We start from the raw sequence: 22,070 nt of genomic DNA, 5'->3' as shown, positions 1-22,070 counted from the left end.
TCTCAAAACAACTTCAACATAAAATTTGCTATGCATCATGTGCATTTGGTCATGTATATCAACTGCGGACACAAATTATTGGATGTGAAATCAAAAGGTGTGGGTTTAGTGATCCAATTAGGCTCTACTCAGAATTTATATGAAGGTGATATGATCTTACCGAAAAGGAAATGAATTAGCCTATATATAACTTCTGTCTTCTCTAGCCCATGTATTAATTGAGCTATATTCGGTTAATGCATGACTGCGAATAAACAGTAATTTGTTCACGAATTTTTAATCTTCAGCCATCCTAAATACGGGCATGTCTTTTAACAGTTCCATGGGGCGAAAAAGAAGTGCAGATACCTTCCTAGTCTTTTTGGTTCTGGAGAATATTTGAGAAAAACAATATGCGCTAGTAAAGAAATGTTAGTATGTTTCAATTGCAAAATTTTTTTTTTTTTTTGGCAACACAGAGGTATCTGGATTTTCGGACTGGTAATACCTAATGATCTAACTAATCCTCTGTGGGTCGGAAGAGATTGTCCAGCTTTTTCACCGACCGCTTTATCCGAGATTCGAACCTTCGCGGAGGCACTCCCCCAATTGGGGTACTACCACCGGCTCTAGCCCCGGGGGCTTCAATTGCAAATTTGTTACCGTGTCCATTTGGTATGTTTTCCTATTTCTCCAATCTTGCAAATGCATTACCAAAAAAAAAAACAAAAAAGGTTTTACTTTATGTAATTGCTTAACAGTAGTCAGTAGTCTAGTCATGTATTTGTAATTGCTTAGTTGTCTTCTCCTCGTCTGTTTATGAGGGATACATAAGGTTATCAGATGCGATCATGGTTGTTAAAGGATCAAGGTTTGGCCCATTCTCTCTCTCTCTCTCTATATATATATATATATATATATATATAGAATTTGGTACAGCTATCTATTTTGAAATTTTCATAATTATAACAATTGGTAAGATATTACATTTGTAACAGGTACAGGTTCAAGTCATAAAAAAATAAAAAATAAATAAATGAGTAACCACCACTAGCCCAGGCCTGTTATTCCAAACAAAAAAAAAAAAAAAATGTATCTTCACAACATTCAGAAAAAAAAAATCCTCGTTTCCCACAAATATATAAGAAGTGTCTTTTAGTTTTTATATTATAGGTAGCAATACTAAATTTTACATAACTAATATTACAAAATTTTACAAATTGATTCTAATAGATTATAATCTGTTACAAAAGTTGTATAATCGTTGATATCTCAAACTTGTTTTTTTTTATTAATAAAAAGTAAGTTTCATTTACGAATTTATTGGAAACTATCCAATACGATTTGACTTACATCATAAGAATTTGTATTAATGACAGGATGAACATACACTAAAAATAATAAATCCGCAATTTAATAGGCATCAACTTAATCGTAGAATAGTTTTCTATTGATATTTTCACTTTAATTATATAAATTTTGATTAACTACATTGCTACAAGAAAAAGATAACCAACATAAATTGTCATGTTACCAGTAATTATTATCGGTAAAGCACTACTGCATTTAATTAACGAGAACGAAAGTGTAAAATCTAATCTCTCAGCAATCTTCACTTTTATCACGAGTTTCAATTTAATTATTTTATTCCACTCCCAAACAAATACATGGAAGGAACAATAGTCCTTGCCAATTTCCAAAAATCGACCAAACACCTGCTTAATTTTATATAAAGAAAAAAGTACATTTAAATCTGCTTCTGCTTTTGCTGTCCGAAGGCGTTTATCTTTTCTTTCCCCCCTTGAAACACAAATTTAATCATCAATAAAAGAAAAAGAAAAAGAAACCCCTTATTTGTATGGGCTGTTTCTAGTACAGTGTTGTTGACCAGAATGAGATTCCCACATACATTTATCACAAGAAATTGTTAAGATTAATTTTGAGATATAATTATAAAATAAAAAAATGATGGAACCAAGGGGCTAGATTGCAATTAGTAGTGTATGTATTTTTTTGTTTGAGGTTTAGACATCTTTTTCTCCTTTGTTCTTGGCTGAATTATTAGGGTCAAGGCCGCAATTAGAGAGAGGCGTGATCCGTGTTTACCATCCCCAATTCCGGCGTATTTTTTAAGCTACTGTCGGGGCCTATATATTCGAAAACCTTCCCCATAAACCTTTTTCCTTCTTGAATCCTCCTTTTATATACGATTGCTTCGATTCTTTTCCTTCCTTCAAATCTTTTTGCTCTTCTCAATGGCGGATAGCAGCGAAACAATTCCGGAGTCCAAAATCATTGGACGGTGGGCCGACGAAGCTGACAAAGAAGCTGCAGGAACCTCCGAGGAAGTTGAAATTGATGCATTAGCGATCGATGAGTCCAAGAAAGTTAAAAACGACCTTACAGATCCGGACGACTCGTCCATCGAAGCTGTATGAACATTTCGGGCCCATAGATCTAATTCTAGAATATTATGTTCTTCTAGGGTTTTTAATTTGAATTTATATATACGAACAAGACGTATTAATAATCGATTTTTGGTTACTTTTGTGTACTACGTTTTTCAAATTTTGAGCAATTGCTTTGGACAAATTTTGAGCAATTGCTTTGGGCTTTGTGTTTCTTTTCAACCTTTTGGTGCATGCTGCCCATTCAATGTTAATTTTCATGGACATGTTGATTTTTAGGATTGTCTGCTACTTTTTCACTAATAGTTACTGTGTGTAGATACAAGCATCATATCTCTGAAAACCAATTTTAATTTTGTCACTCTGTTTGCCTAGTTATATTCATTAGGATGTATGTGAATCTCTAAATATAGACTTTTAACATCGTCTATTGAATTTTGGGAGTTCTGTTTGAATGTAGCTAAGTTGCGATTTGGTTACAATGGTTCAGGTCACATCGGGGGACACTCCATACGCATCAGCAAAGAAGTTTGAGGACTTGAATTTGTCTTCCGAACTTTTGAAGGGTTTATACGTAGAAATGAAATTTGAGAGACCTAGCAAGATCCAAGCAATCAGCTTGCCGATGATTCTGACTCCACCATTCAAGAATTTGATCGCTCAAGCCCACAATGGTTCGGGAAAGACCACTTGCTTTGTTCTTGGTATGTTGAGCCGTATGGACCCAAAGCTCTCGGCTCCTCAGGCTCTCTGCATCTGCCCCACTCGCGAACTAGCCATTCAGGTTGAGTATATTTGTGGATGATAGTCTTGTGGAATCGTTCTTGAGAGTTTCATGAAAGATTTACACTGTTGTTGGGGGAGTTAAGAGTTTTACACTTTTGGAAACTTAAACACTTAATGATATTTCTTGATTTTCAATAAAATTTCAAGTGTTATTCTTTTCACTTTAGCCATTATGTGTTGCAAACTAATCTCTTAACAGAAAATTGCCTATATAGATAAGTTTCTCTAATTTTATGTTTGTTTTAAAGTGCATATGAATGGAAAAATGTAGATAAAATTTTAACTATTGGGAGTGGTTGATAAAATGATCAGAATATGGAAGTATTGTTGAAGATGGGGAAATTCACAGGGATAACATCAGAATTAGCTATCCCAGCAGATAGTGCCAGCTTCGTACCAATCTCAAAGAGACCTCCTGTTACAGCACATGTGGTGATTGGAACACCTGGTACAATAAGTAAGTGGATAACAGCAAGGAAACTGAGCATGAGTTTCATGAAGATTCTTGTGTTTGATGAGGCAGACCACATGTTAGCTGAGGTAAATTATTTTTGTCTATCTTGCTTATGCCTCCCCCCCACCTTCTTATGATTTAGGTATATTATGTGATGGATAATGATTAATTTTGCAGTCAAAGAGCTCAATATGCGCTTGTTGATTATTTTTAATTCATTATTTCTTTTTGGTTGGAAGGGTAGGGGTGAAACAGAGGAGGCATTTATTAATATGATATGATCTTACTAGCAATGAGGCAAAATAACTGCATACTGTCTTTCATTGTTTCTAGATTATGTTACTAACGAGTGTTCATTTGGTCTTGATACTTGACTAAATCTTTGCAGAGCGGGTTTAAGGATGACTCTGTAAAAATTATGAGAGCAATAGTTCAGAGCAGCCCTGATTGCCAGGTCTGCAGTTATCTGCTTATGTGCGTGTACTGTTGTGTTCAATTTTACATCTTGTTCATATTTGAAGTATATTTTGACACTTGGGTTGGTTGCTTGTAAATTTTGTTGCAGGTTCTTCTGTTTTCTGCCACATTTGATGATGCAGTCAGGGCTTTTGTGGATAAAATAAACAAGGACATCTTTAACAGAGATTATAATCAAATGTTTGTGAAAAAGGAAGAACTATCGCTGGAGTCTGTGAAGCAGTACAAGGTCCAGTGTCCAGATGAGCTTGCAAAAGTCATGGTTGTTAAGGATAAAATCCTTGAACTAGGAGAAAAAGTGGGTCAGACAATCATATTTGTTCGAACACGCAACAGTGCAAGTGCACTGCATCAGAGTTTAGTTAAATTTGGCTACGAGGTTACAACTATTCAAGGTGCTTTAAAGCAAGAAGACCGTGACAAGATAATCAAAGAGTTTAAAGAAGGACTGACACAAATTCTAATATCAACTGATGTACTTGCTCGGGGTTTTGACCAGTCACAGGTGCTTTTGATTGCATTGCTTTTTCATCATTGTATGTTGTTTTGTTTGTTTCCCGCTGTAAATCTTAGTCAGAGATTTCTTGACAGGTTAACTTGGTAGTCAATTATGAACTCCCGGTCAGATTTAACAATTTGTCAGAGCCAGATTACGAGGTGTACCTTCATCGGGTTGGTAGAGCAGGCCGTTTTGGCCGCAAAGGTAAATTTCATGGATCTAATCTTGTGCTCCATTGTTTGTTCTCAATTCTCGCTTCTCAATGTAATTTCATGATATTTTACCTGGAAAAGTAGCTAGTTTCTATCTTGTTGAATGTGTATGTTAAAGTAATTGATCACATAGCATAATGCACAGGTTCATGCTTTTTCATTAATTGTCAAACTGTCTGGCCATCTGCAAATGGGATAATGAAAAAAAGAGAGACATATTAAGCCATGAATCTTCTGTCTTGTTTACTTTGATTCCTGAAGATGTTAGATGATTCATTGGGGGGTAGTCATGTGCGGTTGGCCAGCTTTTGATTTCCTTGTGTGTATTTCATTATGAATGTTGTCAGTGTGGGCATATAAAATTTACCTAAAACATATTTTTAGGTTACTTATCTTGTGACAATGTAAGCAACTTGCTTTTGTTTTCTGTTCGGAGGCAAATTGACTATAAGTTTACCAGGAAGCTGCAGTTAACTTTGACCTTCTTGTACGTCTACAGGTGCTGTGTTTAACTTACTTTGCGGTGATAGAGACAGGAGGGTGATGGAAAAGATTGAGAGTTACTTTAACTGCCAAGTAGCTGAGGTAGTATTTTTGTTGCCTTTCTAGTCCGCCTGAAGTTTTATGCTTGTGAAACAACTTTGTCGTCAACTTATAATTGTCCTTCCAACATCTGCAGGTGGGATCGTGGAACAGTGATGAAGACTTCGAGGATGCACTTAAAAAAGCGGGGCTGTTCTGATGGCATGCTACGCTCTCAGTCAATTGATTTCCAACTTCTCAAGTGGCTCTGTTTTTTTGTTCCTAAAGCCGGACATCACGCGGCAGAAAGGGGTGAGAATTATGGTAGTTTCGAGTCTTCTGATCTAAATTTGGAAGAATGACAGAAGAAGTCCGACCTTTCCAATTTTGTACCGAGAACAGAAATGAAGTATTTATGGTACTCGATATTAAAAGTGAGTTGTGCTGGTGGTGATTTACGATGCTGGTCAAGTGGTTGCGATAAAGACGTAGTATAAGATTCGGATTTCCAATTTCTGATTCTGGGCTTTTGTCCATAGCTGTTTAGGCTCATGTAATTTAATGACGAGGAAATATGGAGGAGGTTGCAGCTGCTGAAGTGTACGGTATGGAATTCCGTGTATAATAAGGTTGTCTTGCAACAGCTCCAATATTATTGCAAAAGGATTAAAAAGAAAATGAAAAATGGAAAACAACCAATAGATCTCATCTGCTGTGTAATAAAAGATCTTTTGTATACTTCTGATTGACATATAGCTCGCTTGTTTTTCGGTCATAATACAAAGATGTACATTGTTTTTCGATTAATTGATTAGCTACGGATGGTATGTGTGTACTTCTTATGTAGGACTATTGTTTAAAAAAAAAAAAAAAGTTTTAACCGTGAGTAGGACTATTGTCAGAAAAGTAATTAAGACCAACCCAGCCACAGAAAAGCAGTTTACCTTTTATGAGACTTGTTATTCTTACAAGTTTTTTGGACGAATGGTGCACTTCTTTTGTAGAAGTAAAAGCGTCTTGCATAATGAAAGAGGATGATACACAGACAAATTAAAGGTTAGATGGTTGATAGACAACAGAATAGTTCAATTAGACTAAAGAGTCATCTAGTTTATGATGACGCCTAACAGGATGCGATATCCAAAGAAAGAAAGGAAGAAAGAGAAGGGAATGTAAACAAAACGGACTTTATGGTTTGCACGTCATAGTGATAGGGGTAGTGCGCTTCCACTCAATCCTACCAACCTTTGTGAGCAAGTGGACTTGCTTATAAAAGACATTAGGTCAAATGAAAACAACAATATCGAATACAAATCAAGATTAGTCGGAGGCTTTGAATCTCGGAGGGAGAAAAAGGAGGAGATCATGGATAAATTTGTTGTGTTGATAATTTCAGCTTTGCTGCTAACGGGTTCCGTCGGAGCTATGGATGATTGGAAGGAAGGAAAGGAGGCCATTCATGTCGGTGGCAAAGTGTTATGCCAAGACTGCACCGAGGGATGGAAGCAATGGATCGATGGTGCCAAGCCCTTGCAAGGTAAAGTTTACCCCATCTATGTTGTTAGGGTTGTATACATACTACTACTACATTAAAAAAAATAAAAATAAAAATGTGATCATTAATTATTATCAACGTGGCAGCAATTAACAGCATTGGTCGATTCTTTTGATTCACTTCATCATTTCCAAGTTTTGGAGTTGATGGCTGAGTACGTGATGCCCAAATGCAGGTTGCAAGGTATCCGTAACTTGCCTGGACGATAGAAGCAGGGTGATGTACTATGGAAGTGATCTGACAGATGAGGCTGGAGACTTTGATATGATCATTAACAAGTACATCAACGGGAAGGCGGTCAACGCCGAAAATTGCTTTTTAAGGCTAGTCTCCTCCCCAGACCCAGTGTGCAACGTTGCCACGGACTTTGCCGGCGGAAAGACGGGCGTGAAGCTCCACCGACCAACCGTCGTGTATCGGGACGTTATCAAATACGTGCTTGGACCCTTCTATTACACCACCCCAATGTGCGATGAGCCTGATGCTACTGCTACGAACAATGGTGATGATGGGTCATCAGATGAAGATGCAAAAGACAGCAATGCGTGGATATGATGATAATGTCGCCTTTTCAGTTAAATTTAAATGTTACTAATTTGTTTTTGTTGCTTGGTATCTCTATTACAAAAATATTTTCCTCATCTTCTTCTTTTTTTTCTTTTTAAATGGTCTTCTTGAGGACCATGCGTGGATTCCTGTCCGGTTAATATGATGGTTTCCAATATGTGAATTTAATTAAATTTATTAATTGCTCCTCCTTTGGAACTCAGGTGAGTCTATTGTATTTAGAGCTGTAAACGAACCGAATCGAACCGAGTATCTCATGTTTGAGCTCTGTTCGTTAAGCAGTTCGAACAACGTTCGTGTTCGTTCGTTAATTTTCGAACTCCAAACCTGTGTTCGTGTTCGGTTCGTTAAGTAAAATTCGTGTTCGAGTTCGAGTTCGAGTTCGACTCGTTTAACATAAACGAGCCGTTCGCGAACATGTTCGAAATGCTCGAATCCAAATTATTTTATGCCTTAAATATGCCATGCAAATTATTAATCATTCTAAAAAATAATTAAAGCACTAAGTGACTAAATTCTATTATTCATTAACTATATAACTAACATTAACATAAAAACAACAAATAAAACAAAGAAATTTGCCCTCTAAATATAAAAGTCAAGCCATAAAATTAACCCTAAAATTTGTTAAATGATAATTATGTCTATGTTCGCGAACGTTCGTTAAAACTCGCGAAATTATTCGTGTTCGCGAACGTTCGTTAAAACTCGCGAAATTGTTCGTGTTTGCGAACGTTCGTTTAGCATGTTCGCGAATGTTCGTTAAAACTCGCGAACATGCTCGTGTTCGCTCGATTATTAATCGAACAAAAAAATTCGTTCGAACTCGATTCGTTTAAAATTTCGAACGAGCCTTTCACGAACACGAACGAGCCGAAACGAACCGAGCTACCGAACAGCTCGGTTCGTTTAACAGCTCTAATTGTATTGTATGCTCAGGGTAATTTGATAGTTTCGGCTCCATTTTTGTATCAATCACATTTCGTCAAAACGAGACTCTAAGAGGCAGTAGTTAGCTATAGCATATGACAAAGTGCTGGAAAAATTAGTAGGAATTATATCTGCTAAAATTTGTTTTTGGTTTTTCTTGTAACTTTCCACCGTAACTGATTTTAGCATCGGAGTATAAGATCCGGACAGTTCTAGATCTTGACAGGTGAGTTCGTGCTGTTGACTCGGCTCATCCGTCCCAAAATCATCTCGTCAATTAGCACAAAATACTTGTGTCATAATGGTGATAAAAGAAAAGGTTTCTTACCTCAAAATCAACCGAACCAGTAGCATTGACATACTTTTTAAGGATGAAAGTTAATTGCATGGAAAGTAGAAATGGGGATATTAGACATTGGCAATTTGTCAACGTCTTATTTTACATCTGGTTAATGGGTTCGCTCAAAAGGAAATCCAAAAGAAAAAGGAAGACAGAAGGCTTAAAAGATTCATGTCCCAACTGAAAAGAGTGAAGTTTATTTATTTATTTATTTTTTTAAAAAAAGAAGTCATAACAAAAGAAAGTTTGCTTCAAACAGAAAAAAAAAAAGGCAACTTTAGTTACGTGGGCCGGGCAACGGGCCGCAACTCAACTCGGCCTCCAAGAGGTCCAATTGGTTGGTATGCATGGCAAGTGAGCTTGTACATCCTTCACATTAGCGTTCCACAATCATCCACGTAGACCTAACAAGTCATTAGCCTCAGAGGCCCTAATTAAGGGCCCAAAAGGCTAGAAAAGCCCAATCCCAACGCCGCTCGCTTGTCTGTGCCATGGCGACTCGTTTGGGGAGGGGGAGGGCGAGGGCGTGGGCGTGGGCGATCGCTCCTGCTCTCACCTCAGCGTCAGCGTCCTCGTCGTCAACGTCATCATTATTGCGGAATTCAGCGGCTTCCGTCCGAGCCTCGTCGTCTTTTTTGGCCTTTGTCGACCATGGCGTCTCGAAGCCAAGGCAGTTGCGCGCTTTCTCTTCATCATCTTCCTCTTCCCAAACCTCGCAGAAACCTAAGGGGAAGGTAACAGACCGTCTTTCCTCCGTAATTGACGCTGTTAACGACCGTAAACTCCCTCCTGAGCTCCGTGGCCAACGTAACAACGTCAGGTACCGACATCTCGCAAAATGAAACGAACTCCATGATTTTGTTACTGTTTTTCCTTTTTTCCTTTCTTTCTATATGTCTTATACATGAATTATTTTGTGAATAATTGAAAAAGTTAAGTGAGATTCGCGTAAATATTTTTGGAACTTAAACTTTTGGCTTTTAGAATGAAAAAAAAATCTGAGAGGTACATTTGGAATATCATTTGCTAGTCCTCGAGAGTTCGTTTCATATCATTAATCAAAGTTGTATACTCACTTAGCTTTTGATATGTTGCGGTTGTTCTGCAATTTAGAGTTATATAGGTAAAGTAGAATAGGCCGTTGCTTTTGCTAATTATATGTGCGGTAATTAAGCTCTGCAAAATGTGAATTTGTTACCGTGTTGACTTGAAGAGTGTTATTTCAAGTGTAGTAAAAAACTGTACGAGTTAAAGATTACTGTTGTATTTGAACAAGTGGCTCTGCCGTCATGCGTTTAAACTCTTTTCAAGGATGACTAACTTGTGTTGTATGAGAATAAACTCTTTGTTGCATGACATAACCTGTGTATGAGAACCTTTCGATGTTACTGCAATTGGACAGGTCCGAAACTGACATTATCAACGTCGTGGAGCAACGGATATGGCATTCTATGGAGGAAGGCCAGTTTGAGAACTTGCCTGGGAAGGGAAAGCCTTTGGACCTTAGTGTTAATCCCCATGCAGATCCAGCTGAAGATACTTTGTACCGGATTCTATCAAAAAATGGATGTGCCCCTGAGTGGGTCGAGTTAAACAAAGAGGTCAGGAATAGAATTGCAGAATGGCGTGCAGCGCTTAGAAAAGCCTGGTCATTTAAAGGCGGTCAAGATGATGACAAATGGACCGAAGGCTCAGAGGCTCTAAAGCTGCAATTACAGGACATAAATGACAAGGTGAGTGGTCAGTAAATGTTAAGTGTATGCATATGGAACTTGTGTTTTGGTAAATTTATCTCTCTATTCATCTTTTTCTTATCATATACTTGAGCAGAGTTGAGAACTTGCGTCTCTATGTCTCTCATTAGCGGTCCATTTCATTATGTTAAGGCATAAAAAATTTAGTGAAACTTCTACCATGTTCTGTCGGACTATTTTCAACAGCAGATGACGAAATAATCAAAGTGTCTCGTTTGGAGATTTAACTGCTGAAGTTGTCACTATGTCTTTTGGAAGTATATATATTTTGCATATACAGAATGTGAAATTCATAGTTATGGTTTTGACAGTATGAGATGATCATGCGACAGTTATAATTCCACTCATATCTGATGTTCTTTGGCCAAACTTCACTTGGGGTCTGAAAATATCTATTGAAGAAATATCGTTTCAAAAGTTGAGATTACTTACAAACACGTGGTAGAGCATACGGGAGTGGTAAACAGGATACTTGCTCTGAAGTTTAAACATTATGAATTCTTATTGTTTACATTGCAAAAAGCAGGTTCTTTAGGAGAGCTTAGGGAATAGCAATTTTGAAGTTGTGGTATAAGTGGGATGTAGTCATGTTTCGTGAAGGCTTAGTCATAGGCGACATACCATAAGAAGGAAAATTAATAAGTAAATGACAGGAATTTGTTAGCTTGGAGTATTACTTTTGCTTTCATGTTTACGTATTTTTATTTTTTATTTTCATTGATGGGTGACAGCAATGCTTTTGCAAGTTGGATTTGCAATCATCGGCCTGTGTTCATACTGTAGAACAGCATATATATATATATATATGTAATTTAACCTAACGCACACAGCCCCAAAAGCATGCAGCTTTCGCTGGTGTTCAATAAGTCACCTTATATGGATCTCATGTCTATTAAAGTTTCTCTCTTCCTTGCAGAGAAAAGATGAGAATTAGACCTTTTTGAGTTGTCAAGAATTGCTCCATCTTCAATGGAGCTTAGACGCCCAGCATTACTTTGTTTCTTGCATGAGCTCACTGGAACTTGTAATGCTTGCAGGTTTTTCGGTACAATCTCATTGTTCCATTTGGCCGTCAGATGTTTGGACTGAAGTGGGAGAAAGAACTAGATCGCCTGACAGAAACAGTATAGGTGGCTTCTTACAGCTGTATTGATTGGTGTTTGTTCTCTCTTTCATCGTTTTCCTTGTACTATTTCTTCCTTCCTTAGTTCCTTATGTCCTCCTTTTCACCGCCGCTAAGGGCAGATTAGTGATTTACGGGGTTGGAGGTATGGATGGTTGCGACAATACGCTCATATGACAAAAAATTTTCTCTTCGAAAGAAGGATCCGCGTGTGTGTGTTTTTTTTTTAATTAGTGAATCATACCATCTAACGCATTATTGCTTCCATAATTCGTCCAATTTCTATTTGCATTTTTTTTAACCTATCGAACTCACAGAAACTGAGATGAGAGCTGGATGTTCCAAGAGATTGTTTTGCCTTTCCAAGCTATAGCCAGTGTTCACTCGGAGAAAGCAAAACCCCAGGCATTTGTTAGTCTGTTGGCTGATCGTCAACGTGACTCTGCTGTCAAAGTGCATCTTCAAAGGACAGACTACACAACCGGACCGAAAGAATTTTAGATGAAAGAAATTGTTAATGGTACGGCTAGATACGTGTTAAAATTACCAACTAAACAACGCTGTGAAAACAAAAGGGCGCAAGGCCTGAGCGTAGCAGCAGGAAATTACAGACCAGTAGCGTTCCCAACAACACACCCCTTTAAAATATTGCAACTGTAAAAGAAAAATAAATGATTATAGAGTATTCACATATACAGTATGTTACAAAGCGTCTAGCCATTTAAAGATGTCTTGGCAGCAAGATGGGTGAGAGCTCGTCTATGATATGTGCAGCGCAATTTCTTGTACTTTTGTATGAAAGAACCAAGATCAATTTCTCGATCAAGAAGCTGTCTGTGGAGGGCTTCAGATTCTTCCTCAGCTGTACTCATGGCCTCTGCAACGAATAAAACATTCGGTTGAGCCTGAAGAACTCTTCTTTGGATAACTGACTCCATGTGACAAATTGGTTTCCCTCAAACTTTTAACTCCAAATATATATCTGATAATTCAAAATAACCACTGACAGACGCTAAAATTTCAGATATTTAGGCTAATGTCATATATCGTCCCCAACATACTCCAGTGCTAGAAAAAAATTCTTGCGCACTCTCCGACCTTGATTTTCTTTTTGGTTGGTGGGGGGGGGGGGGGGAGGGAGGCAGCGGTGGCACAAAAAATAGGCTTTTTATTGATGATAACCAATGATGTTTACACACAAGGGTACTCCCTAACTACATAGAACTAAACAACTAGACTCTCAAAGCTTGATTTATCGGTTGAGAATTGCAAAAACATACATTCACTTTCAGAAAAAAGTAACACAAAGAAAAATCACTTCTTCAACTCCAATCAAATTAGCAAAGAAGCTCTCGCAACCTTAAACCACATAATTTACCAACCAGTCCCACAGCTAAGTATGAAGACCCTGCCGTTGGCAATTCACCAACACACACACCCAAGTAAATGGTCCAAAACTATGCAATATCCCGGGGGAATCTCATGTTATAAGCACCAAAAACAAAAAGTTGGCCTATAATGTGGTTCTCCGCAAGAGAAATAGAACATAGAGTCAAGAAAATATGATTCAGGTGAGAGTTTTCAATGTGCTTGCAGAAATATCAAATGCAGTTGTGGTGAGGTAATTTAGTGCAACTTTGATTAAGAAGATGTGCACTACCAGTTGGCAGCAACTTTCAACTCCTTTCTTATCGTTTTTCAACTCCTTTCTTATCATTTTTACAATATTAAATATGAAGAAAAGCCAGATTTCAAAAATTCTTTAAGAAGTTTGACTTGATCTTAAAGCTTGGAAGAGTAATGACCAAAAGAATAAGTTATCTTTATCAACATAATAATAACAATTAAAAGAAACTTCACATTGTTACATACCTTGAAGCTGACGAAGGAGGGATACCGGAGCATAAAACTTTAGGGTCTCTTCCTTTTTCCTGTCTAGCTCATGCAACTTTTCTTGAGCAGCAGCCAATTCAGTAGTGCGAATAATTCTGCACTGCACCCCATAAAACAAGTAATAAGAACAAAGGCAAGTCCTAATTTAAAGTTTAAGCCATTCAATTAAAGCAATATTACCTGATTCCTAAGCTCCATTATGCGAGGCTCCTTATCCAAATTCGCACCTGCATTAAATTTTAAGTCATCTTGTATACAATTCAACCTTGAGCAAATGATAACAACAGAATTATCTTTATAACCGGAAATTGAAAATACAAATGACTCACTAGCAAGTTGCAAGGTTTCATTCCGAAGTTCATCCCTGACCTGGTTAATTAACAGGAGATGGAGCAAGCATTAGAAGCAAATGACAATGCCAATAAGGATCAACAAAAAAGAATATATAAAATGGCATAGACTAAATTAAGGAACACAAAATTCTAAACTAAAGTTCTCATCAGATCCCACTGTACATGACGATTCACTATCAACTAGATATTTTACTACGTGAAAAGGCATGCAGAAGAAGGATAAATGGTGAAGAGAAGGAAAGGGGAAAAAAGACAACCAAACAAGAGTTAAGACACTCTTCCTCATTATGTAGAGGAATGAGAAGCATGAGAACATATTCTCCTCATTGAGTGGCATGCATATAAAAGAAACACAATGTTGAAGTCATGAACAATGGTAAAGAATAAACAAATAAGCAACCATTTTTTAGACAATTAGCCACATTATTTCAGAAGAAATTAGCTAGCTAATAAGGAAAGTTTTGTATGAAAAGAAAAAGGCTGTCTAGAAGACCATCCCTACACAGACTAAAGTTTTGAAATTCCAACCAATTCAATGTACTATTTTTCCAATCTACATAAGCAACTCAATTTCAGGAATTTTTTACAGGGGCAAATCTCCTTTTAGTATATCTTGATGAAATAATTATAAATAGTAGATAACTGTTATCCAAATAAAGCAGGAAGAGATGGTGGAATACACATAAATTTTGCTACTTACTTTGTTTTGAGTTTTTACAGGTTCCAGAGAAAGTAAAAAATTGTGATAAGCATCCTTGTCAGAAAGAAGCTTCCGCAACTCGTCAACACTGTAAAAAAAAAAAAAAAACCATGATATCCACAAGCAAAAAATTTATGCCATGTCAAAGATATAATTCCACAGCTCATCAACCCTAAAAACATTTTGTGGTAGAGACACATGACAGTCAGAAAGTATAGAAGAGAAAACAAATTGAAAAAAAAATAAGGAAACATGAAGCCCTGATTGTTTAGCATCTCAAAAACCAGATTTTGTTCCCTCAAACGGAGATACACCACATTAATCTTTCTTGGTTTCTTGAAAGGTTAAAATGTCAGTCATATTGACAACCGAAAATTGCTTCTAAGAGGGGGGAAAAAAAAACCCTCTGACCCATTTACAGTATCCTAATTTCCATTGTATACCCCCAATTTTTGTATCACTTTCCATATATGGAAAAAAGATTTATATTTCAGCTTCTAACCTTCATTGCAGGCCTACCAACTTTGTTTTAATTCTCATATCAGTGCATGTATCAAGTTGCTTGTAATATACCACGCTTTACTCCTTAAGAGATTACTCACTGTAATGGAAGCTTTCTTTGGCCCCAAAATGAGTTATGTAGTTTTGAAATTTTAAATAACAGCATCTGGTGCCAAACACTTGTCCAGAGTTATAAATGTAAGCACAGCGAAGGTAAGATGAGCTTAAGTTTACAAAAGCATCTCACTGTTTATAAAAAACACGCATATCCCAAAGCAACAAGAATATCAAGATGGTGGAAGTATTAGTTTTCCCTATTCAGTAATAAAGGCACCGATTTGCTTGATTGCCTAAGCCTGACTTTTCATTGGATGGAACCTTCTTCTTGCAAGAAATTTTTTAATATTCAGCATTTATGTATAATAGGCAAAAATTATCTGCTACATCATCACTTTGTATTTATAAAATACCAACATCAGTATGTCAAATAGAGAACCAAGAAACTAATCTCTAAGTAAGCACCAAATGCATTCTCTTTAATTTTTGTTCATTTTCCTGATTATATAATCAGACTGCTAAAGAGTCAAATCATGATGGTCTAAAAGTAGACTGTCTACCCTTTAAAATTCCAGAGACTCAGTTAAGCAAATCAAGCAGTGAAATTATGCTAAGAGTATAAAAACAACAAGTAATGTATGGACAAAAGTGAAACTCATGTGGCTCAGCATTTAATCCATCAGGCCTACTAAGCTTCCAAACAGAGTGAGATGAGCAAGTGGAAAAAAGACCATCCATGATAGAACAATCGCAAGATTAAAAATTTTTGAAAATGGATCATGCAAAAAAGTGAAATTTTCAAAGCAAAAAACAGAACTGCTGAAACAAATCATCATTATGATAGAGCATGGAGAATAAAACAGATAAATGACCGGTTTGGTGAACAAAAAGACATATCAACCTTTTATCTTTTAAATGAGCAATAATGCCAGCAGCCTCTGATGGAGAAACATGCGCTGAAGATTGTGATCGATCTGCTGGCCTTTGAATACTGAAGCTGCCAGAAGAACTAACACTTGGTGTTCCAGGACGAGAAGAACTAGGTGAACTAACTACAGATGGTGGACCCCATGAACCAGTAGAAATTTCCTGGGGCCGTGGTTGAGCTTGTTGGTCCGGAGAATTCCTGTATATAAATTAATTTGCAGTTGTCCCAGTATCGACTACGTGAGGTTCTTCAAATTAGACCAAATGCTAGAATTCAAATTGCATGGAATCTGAAGGGGCTAGACAAAAATAAAAGCGTATAAACAGCGAACAAAAGAGTACAAAATTTTGGGCTAATGACTTGACGCAAGCAGTACAATTATTTTTTAAAAAAACAAACAAAAACCTGTTTCAAAGCAAGTTCCCAAAACGGATCACTCGACCACAAATCGTATACAATAACTGTTTGATCCCCGAATATATCAATGAACTGAAAACCCTTACCATCGAATCAGCTAATGCCTATTGATAGAATGTACTAACTATTATTTTATCCAAATGAAATGTAAAGCATCAACATCTAAAGACCATCGAATTGCACAGAAATTTCGTAAGATCACAATAAATAAATTCACAAGGTATACAAGAATCTTCGAAATAAACAAAATCTCGTCTGCTATTGATTGACTTGATAATAATTTTTTCAAACAGGAAGATTATCAAACCCTAGAACAAGCTAAGCACAGAAGAAGAAGAAGAAGAAGAAGAAGTTGTATCGTGAAAACAAGAAGTTACCAGAACTTAAACATCTTATCCCCGATCGCGATAGAATCAGCTTCCGGATTTTAGACGGAGAACGGAAGCTTTCGTTTCTCCGTTACAATTTTCAGGACATTTACGCGTCCTCTCGTCTCTCGTCAGACGTCTATCGTTTACCGGCAACTGCCTGGAAAATTGATCTCAAAAGTCTTAAGCAACACGCTCACGTTCGACCAGGACGATTTGGATCGGGTTTTGGGACTCTCGGCCCAAAACCAAAAGTAGACGCTAGTTATTGGCGCTTATGTTCGACCCGGACGATATGGATCGTGTTGCGGGACTCTCGGCCCAAAACCAAAAGTAGACCCTAGTTATTGTCAGACACCAGTATCAAAAGTAGCCGAGGGGTGTAGGCTGTGGCAACGTTGGACTTCTCTTTCTTTTCTTTTTTTTTTTGGGAAAGAATGTTAAACTTGTGTTTGTACGATAGTAGAATAGTTTCTAAGATTTCTTTTTCCGAGTAAATTGAAATTAATCTTCTTTTTTTTTTTTGTATATTTTGGAATATAAAAGATAAGAAAGTCAACTTAAATTCTCTTTAAAATCAGAAGTCTTGATTGTAGCCAGTATTAGCAAAAATATGCATTATTATTTTTAAATTAATTCAGTATTTCAAAATTTCGAAAATTACTTTAAAACTCATTTTATGCAAAACATCTAGTACTTTTTTTGGTTCAGTCCTAATGAAGCATGAATCCTACGAACAGTGAGAAGGCATTTTTTGCAATAAGTGTGGAATATATTATTATTTCTTACTTTAAGGCTAAGTGGGAAACCTATTAGAATATTAGAAATCGAGTGCGGAAACTGAAGCCTCATGTAAAACTGGATTGACCGGCACCTGGAATGTTAATCAATCAATAATATTGGTGGTGGTCAATGGTGTTGTTTGCTTAAATTTCACTCAGATAAACAGGAAAAGACTAAAAAGGTGCTCGTTTAAGGCATGGCGGCAAGGAGAGGGAGAAGGTGCCATTTGGGATTACACAGAGGGCCCGTATCGTTGTAATTAGGCAATCTGGCTGCTTTGAAGATCATAATAATAATTATTACAAGTGCTTAATGCTGTAGTACGTACCAGCGTTCCATAAAAACAGGTTTGTGCATAATTAAAGATAAATCATTAATGATAGCATGCAGGGTGGTACTTACAGCTAAAGATACTTTGTAAATGACTCATCAGCCACGTTCCCTTGCATGCCAGCCTTGAACACTCTTGTAACTTACATAAAGGTTTATGCGTATATCCTAATTGCCGCATATAATCAGCTGTAATTACCAAGGCACTTTTCTGCAGGCTGCTAATGTCTCCGCCTTTTTTTTTTTTTTTTTTGGTGGGGTTGTGTTCTGTGTTCCGGGGGGGGGGGGGGGGGAGGTTTAATTTATAATGAGAATTATTTCACAGTAAGATAGCATTAATTAGGATTTCCATTTTTGCTTTTTATTCTTCGTGAATGGAACAATACTAGTGCAACAATAGAGTGCTGCTTGTGCGTCTAGTAAAGTGTATTTCTACGTTGTTTTTCTTGGTTTTTTTTTTTTTTGTCAAAAATGATATTTGATTATATTGACGTCAAGAAGCGTTGTACAATTACGAACAATGGTTTGAGTTAACTGTACAGTCAGTGTATTTGATACTGAGGAAGTAAGATTTCCTCGTATAGTGTAATGCCTAAAGCAAGAGAGCTAATTAATTTTAGGGTTTATATGATTTTTATCACTTCTAACTAAACAAAAGGAGCATATTTGAAACAATACTCTTACTTAATTGAAGAATATCTTCCACTTCATTATTTTTGTCACTTCTGTGTTCTATTGTGGTTGAGAAGCTGCTTATTTTGCACTTGAAATTGCACATTCCTTTGTTGCAGAGCGATAGCTTTGCTCATGGCTAGCTTTAATTGCTAGTGCCTCATCCACAATCTGTGAACCTGAGCTTCTCTCTCTTAATGCCCATCCTATCATCGACTCTTGGTTGTCACCTGTTATAGTGATTCCAACGCCCATAACAGGATTGTCCTTCTGTCTTGTTACTGCAACTTTTAGCTCGATGGTTTCATCTTCTGGTCCTAGCTGTTGGTGGTTCTGAGGTTTTCTTGGTAAAATGGATTCATTATTGCTATTGCTGGAACAATGTAAGAACAGAAAAGGATTAAAACTAAAAAGAAAACTAGAAGGGCCTTTTCTTGTTTTTTTTTTTTTTTTTTTTTGATGAGGAAAGTGTGACGAGGGCCTTGCTTTTTCTTTTATTCTTTAGTTGCTCTTGCCTCCATATGTCTGTTAGATCGACAACAAGCACATCAAGCAAGGCATTTCCTAATTTCAACCATTAAGCTAAAAAAATTTGTATGATTCCTTAGATATCTTTTTCTTCTTCAGATGTTTTTGAATAAAGTCATGGAAGTATTTGACGTACGGCATGGTTCCCCTATGTTTCACGTCAGTCACCCATACCAACTTTTCTTTTCCTTTTTCTCCTCTCCTTCCATCACGGAAAGTTCATTTCCATTTTCAATGGGTATACCCCTATGTGTTTGTCTAGTTTATTTTCAAATCAATGGGCACCGGTTAGTTGGAGCACCAAGTGTTAAATTCTTTAAGGTTTAAACTAAATCCGAAAAGTAACTAAATACAAAAAGGAGATAATAGTTACTACTATGAATTTGCAAGAGATTCGTATAAAAAAATCCCATACGAGTAATTCCCTGTTTCGATATTTTCTTATCTTCTTTTTTTTTTCCCGGAGACGACAACTGTTGTATAACCTAATCTATTATACACTAAGGGGGAGGAGGTGGACCTAAGGAGGCCTAAAGATAACCCGGAGGGGACTGAACCACCACCGGACCGAACGGATGCACAATACACCCGCCTAGATTTTTTGAAGCAAACCACTTAAATGTGGCATTTTGGTGGGAGGCAAGGGATTTTGGGCTGGTGGTTCGATATTTTCTTATCTAATGCCTTTCTTTGTGCAGAACGTCAATTTTAACTGTTCACTTGCTGCCTTACAAGGACTTAAGAAAGCGAGTTAAATTGCCATGTCAGCATATCATACCGAAATTTATGTGGATAGATTTGCTAAATATAGTTGCGATTTTAGCATAATAACGATTACTTGCTTTGTCAACAAAAAAAAGAAGCACAGCGGTTAGGTAATGGATTTTCTGGTACACACCAATGCGCAGCATCTATGTTACTAATTGAAAATTACTAATTAATCAACGGCCTGTTGCCTACCATAAAAAACTTTAAGTCTTGGTGGGTGGGGGGTTAAGTATTGAAACCTTACCTCCAATCAATGTGCATCTATATATTACTTCTTCTAAATCTATACGGATGCGTAGTACACCCGTTTAGTTCGATGGTGATTCAGTTCCCATCGGTTCCTTTATGTCACATTGAACCACTCCCCCTCAGGGTAGGTTAGAGTAGGAGTAGATTAGACAAGTTATTACCGTCTGATAAAAAAAATTGAAAATTACTAATTACTTAAGATCATAAGGGGAATAAATACTAAAATTTGCGTGATGCATTGCTAACTCGTTTTATAGATTTTTCTCACATGAACACATTGGCCGGACTTGTTTTAAACTTATAAAGTATACTACTTAGATGCCACAAATTAATGTCATAGATAAGTGACCTAGTTTGAATTTCTAGTTATGCATGCTTTGAGTTTTTTATTTTTTTCCATAATCACTCCAATTTATGTTTCTTGGGTGAGGCAAGACAAGTTCTTTTGGAAGAACCACGCCAAGAACTTGTAACTCCACAAACTAAGACAGGTATGAACATTAAAGTGGATGCCGGGAAAAAGAAAAATTAGATGAGATGAGCCTTGCACTCCACAAACTTCTCTTGTATATTAGTATATCATATGTCAATCTATTTTACTAAAGAAGAAATTACTCCAAATCAAAAGCCCGAAAAAGCTACTTTTCCATTGAGGAGCGTCTCTTTTTCAGGGAACTCTAAGCGGAAAGCCGTGGTAATGCAATTGAGTAAACGTATGTGCTTTTACAGAGCTAAGCGGAGTATTAGATATAGGTTCGTAAAGCTTTCTTTCACAATATATCTATTCGATGACTTGCTTTGTAAAGACGCATATTTTTCTTATGCTACTTTATTTTATTTTATTTTTTTTAAAGATTGTTTTCCTTTTGGTGAAGGAAAAAAAGTCGAACAAAGATATAAAATGAAACCAAAGCAACGGAATGAGAACCTTTAACGAAACCTGTAATAGTTCAAAATGGCATGAAACAAAGGTTTAAACCAAAATAAGAACGGTGAAATGGACACTCAAATCAAATATATGTGATGAGTAAATTTTTCTTACACTGACGATAACGGGAAATGACCTTCACAGAACAGACAAGCATATATATTGGCTACTAATAATAACTAGTGCAGTTAAGTTATTATGGCATATAAATCAGCCAGCCAGAATATGGCACATAAATGCCAACACAATGGTACATGTATCTTCTTGTAAAAACTTGATCGGCATGGGTTCTTTTTTTTTGGTGGGTTCCTCACTCTTAAACTCTTCTGGGAATTAGATTTATTCGATCGGTTAAGACTTGAAAATTACGAGTTGCTTCAAACTTAGACATCCAATAGGGGAAGTAGGTAAAATTTAACACGATTTCTATGTCCTATCGAGAAGCGTTTATTTCTAGAAATGCATTGCTGGAAGATGTATTCTCTAACTTCTCACTTTGGGAATATTGGTATGTACGTACACCTGATTTGGCCTCTAGTTTTCTACGGCCAATTTAACATAACTGCTAACCATTTATGACTTAGCTAGGAAATTAAGCTTGGCATAGGAAGGAAGCAAAATCGCTGGAGTGGAGAGTTGAGTTTGTTTTCAAGTGTATGGGAGACCTCATTTGTTACTCCATAACATTTATGAAGCTGCTATGTATTCATTCTAAAAGATGCACGGAATAGACAATTAATGAAATAAACGTTAGATCCAGAAGAAATATGAATCAATTGAAACGCATGGGAATTACCAATTTATTACTCACGAATTGAAAGCGGAAACAAGTTGGCAATAATAATGTAAGTTGTTTACTTCACTTCCTCATATGAATTTAAGTCAAACCCTCTCTCTTCACCAAAACCCAAAATTTAAAAAATATATTTATATATGTATATATATATTTATAGAGAGAGAGAGAGACAGAGAATAAAAAATCTGCTACC

At 36.7% G+C, this 22,070-nt stretch overlaps 4 protein-coding genes across 4 annotated transcripts; 3 read left to right on the top strand and 1 right to left on the bottom strand.

Annotated features, from left to right (window-relative positions):
* Positions 1 to 1,998: 1,998 nt before the first annotated feature.
* LOC140009339 (DEAD-box ATP-dependent RNA helicase 38-like) lies at positions 1,999 to 6,144 on the top strand. Its single transcript, XM_072054536.1, has 8 exons — positions 1,999 to 2,411; positions 2,878 to 3,171; positions 3,486 to 3,713; positions 4,016 to 4,081; positions 4,193 to 4,609; positions 4,696 to 4,807; positions 5,315 to 5,400; positions 5,495 to 6,144. The coding sequence occupies exons 1-8, from the start codon at positions 2,235 to 2,237 to the stop codon at positions 5,555 to 5,557; spliced, it is 1,443 nt and encodes a 480-aa protein (XP_071910637.1). The 5' UTR covers positions 1,999 to 2,234; the 3' UTR covers positions 5,558 to 6,144.
* A 111-nt stretch (positions 6,145 to 6,255) lies between these two features.
* Positions 6,256 to 7,533, top strand: LOC140009340 (pistil-specific extensin-like protein). The gene is made up of 2 exons (XM_072054537.1): positions 6,256 to 6,874; positions 7,068 to 7,533. Exons 1-2 carry the CDS (start codon positions 6,703 to 6,705, stop codon positions 7,445 to 7,447), a joined length of 552 nt encoding a protein of 183 aa, XP_071910638.1. The 5' UTR covers positions 6,256 to 6,702; the 3' UTR covers positions 7,448 to 7,533.
* Positions 7,534 to 9,200: 1,667 nt separating this feature from the next.
* Positions 9,201 to 11,876, top strand: LOC140009337 (uncharacterized). The gene is made up of 3 exons (XM_072054532.1): positions 9,201 to 9,549; positions 10,132 to 10,462; positions 11,521 to 11,876. Exons 1-3 carry the CDS (start codon positions 9,221 to 9,223, stop codon positions 11,611 to 11,613), a joined length of 753 nt encoding a protein of 250 aa, XP_071910633.1. The 5' UTR covers positions 9,201 to 9,220; the 3' UTR covers positions 11,614 to 11,876.
* Positions 11,877 to 12,101: 225 nt separating this feature from the next.
* Positions 12,102 to 17,058, bottom strand: LOC140009338 (vacuolar protein-sorting-associated protein 37 homolog 1-like). Its single transcript, XM_072054533.1, has 7 exons — positions 16,833 to 17,058; positions 16,012 to 16,236; positions 14,553 to 14,640; positions 13,829 to 13,868; positions 13,680 to 13,726; positions 13,479 to 13,599; positions 12,102 to 12,483 (listed from the first exon to the last, which is right to left on the bottom strand). Exons 1-7 carry the CDS (start codon positions 16,844 to 16,846, stop codon positions 12,320 to 12,322), a joined length of 699 nt encoding a protein of 232 aa, XP_071910634.1. The 5' UTR covers positions 16,847 to 17,058; the 3' UTR covers positions 12,102 to 12,319.
* Between the last annotated feature and the right edge of the window lie 5,012 nt (positions 17,059 to 22,070).

This window comes from Coffea arabica, chromosome 6e (genome assembly GCF_036785885.1).
Source record: "Coffea arabica cultivar ET-39 chromosome 6e, Coffea Arabica ET-39 HiFi, whole genome shotgun sequence".
NCBI classification, from domain to species: domain Eukaryota; kingdom Viridiplantae; phylum Streptophyta; class Magnoliopsida; order Gentianales; family Rubiaceae; genus Coffea; species Coffea arabica.
The sequence above is the reverse complement of the archived record's forward strand: the minus strand, read 5'-3'. Positions and strand labels throughout refer to the sequence as shown.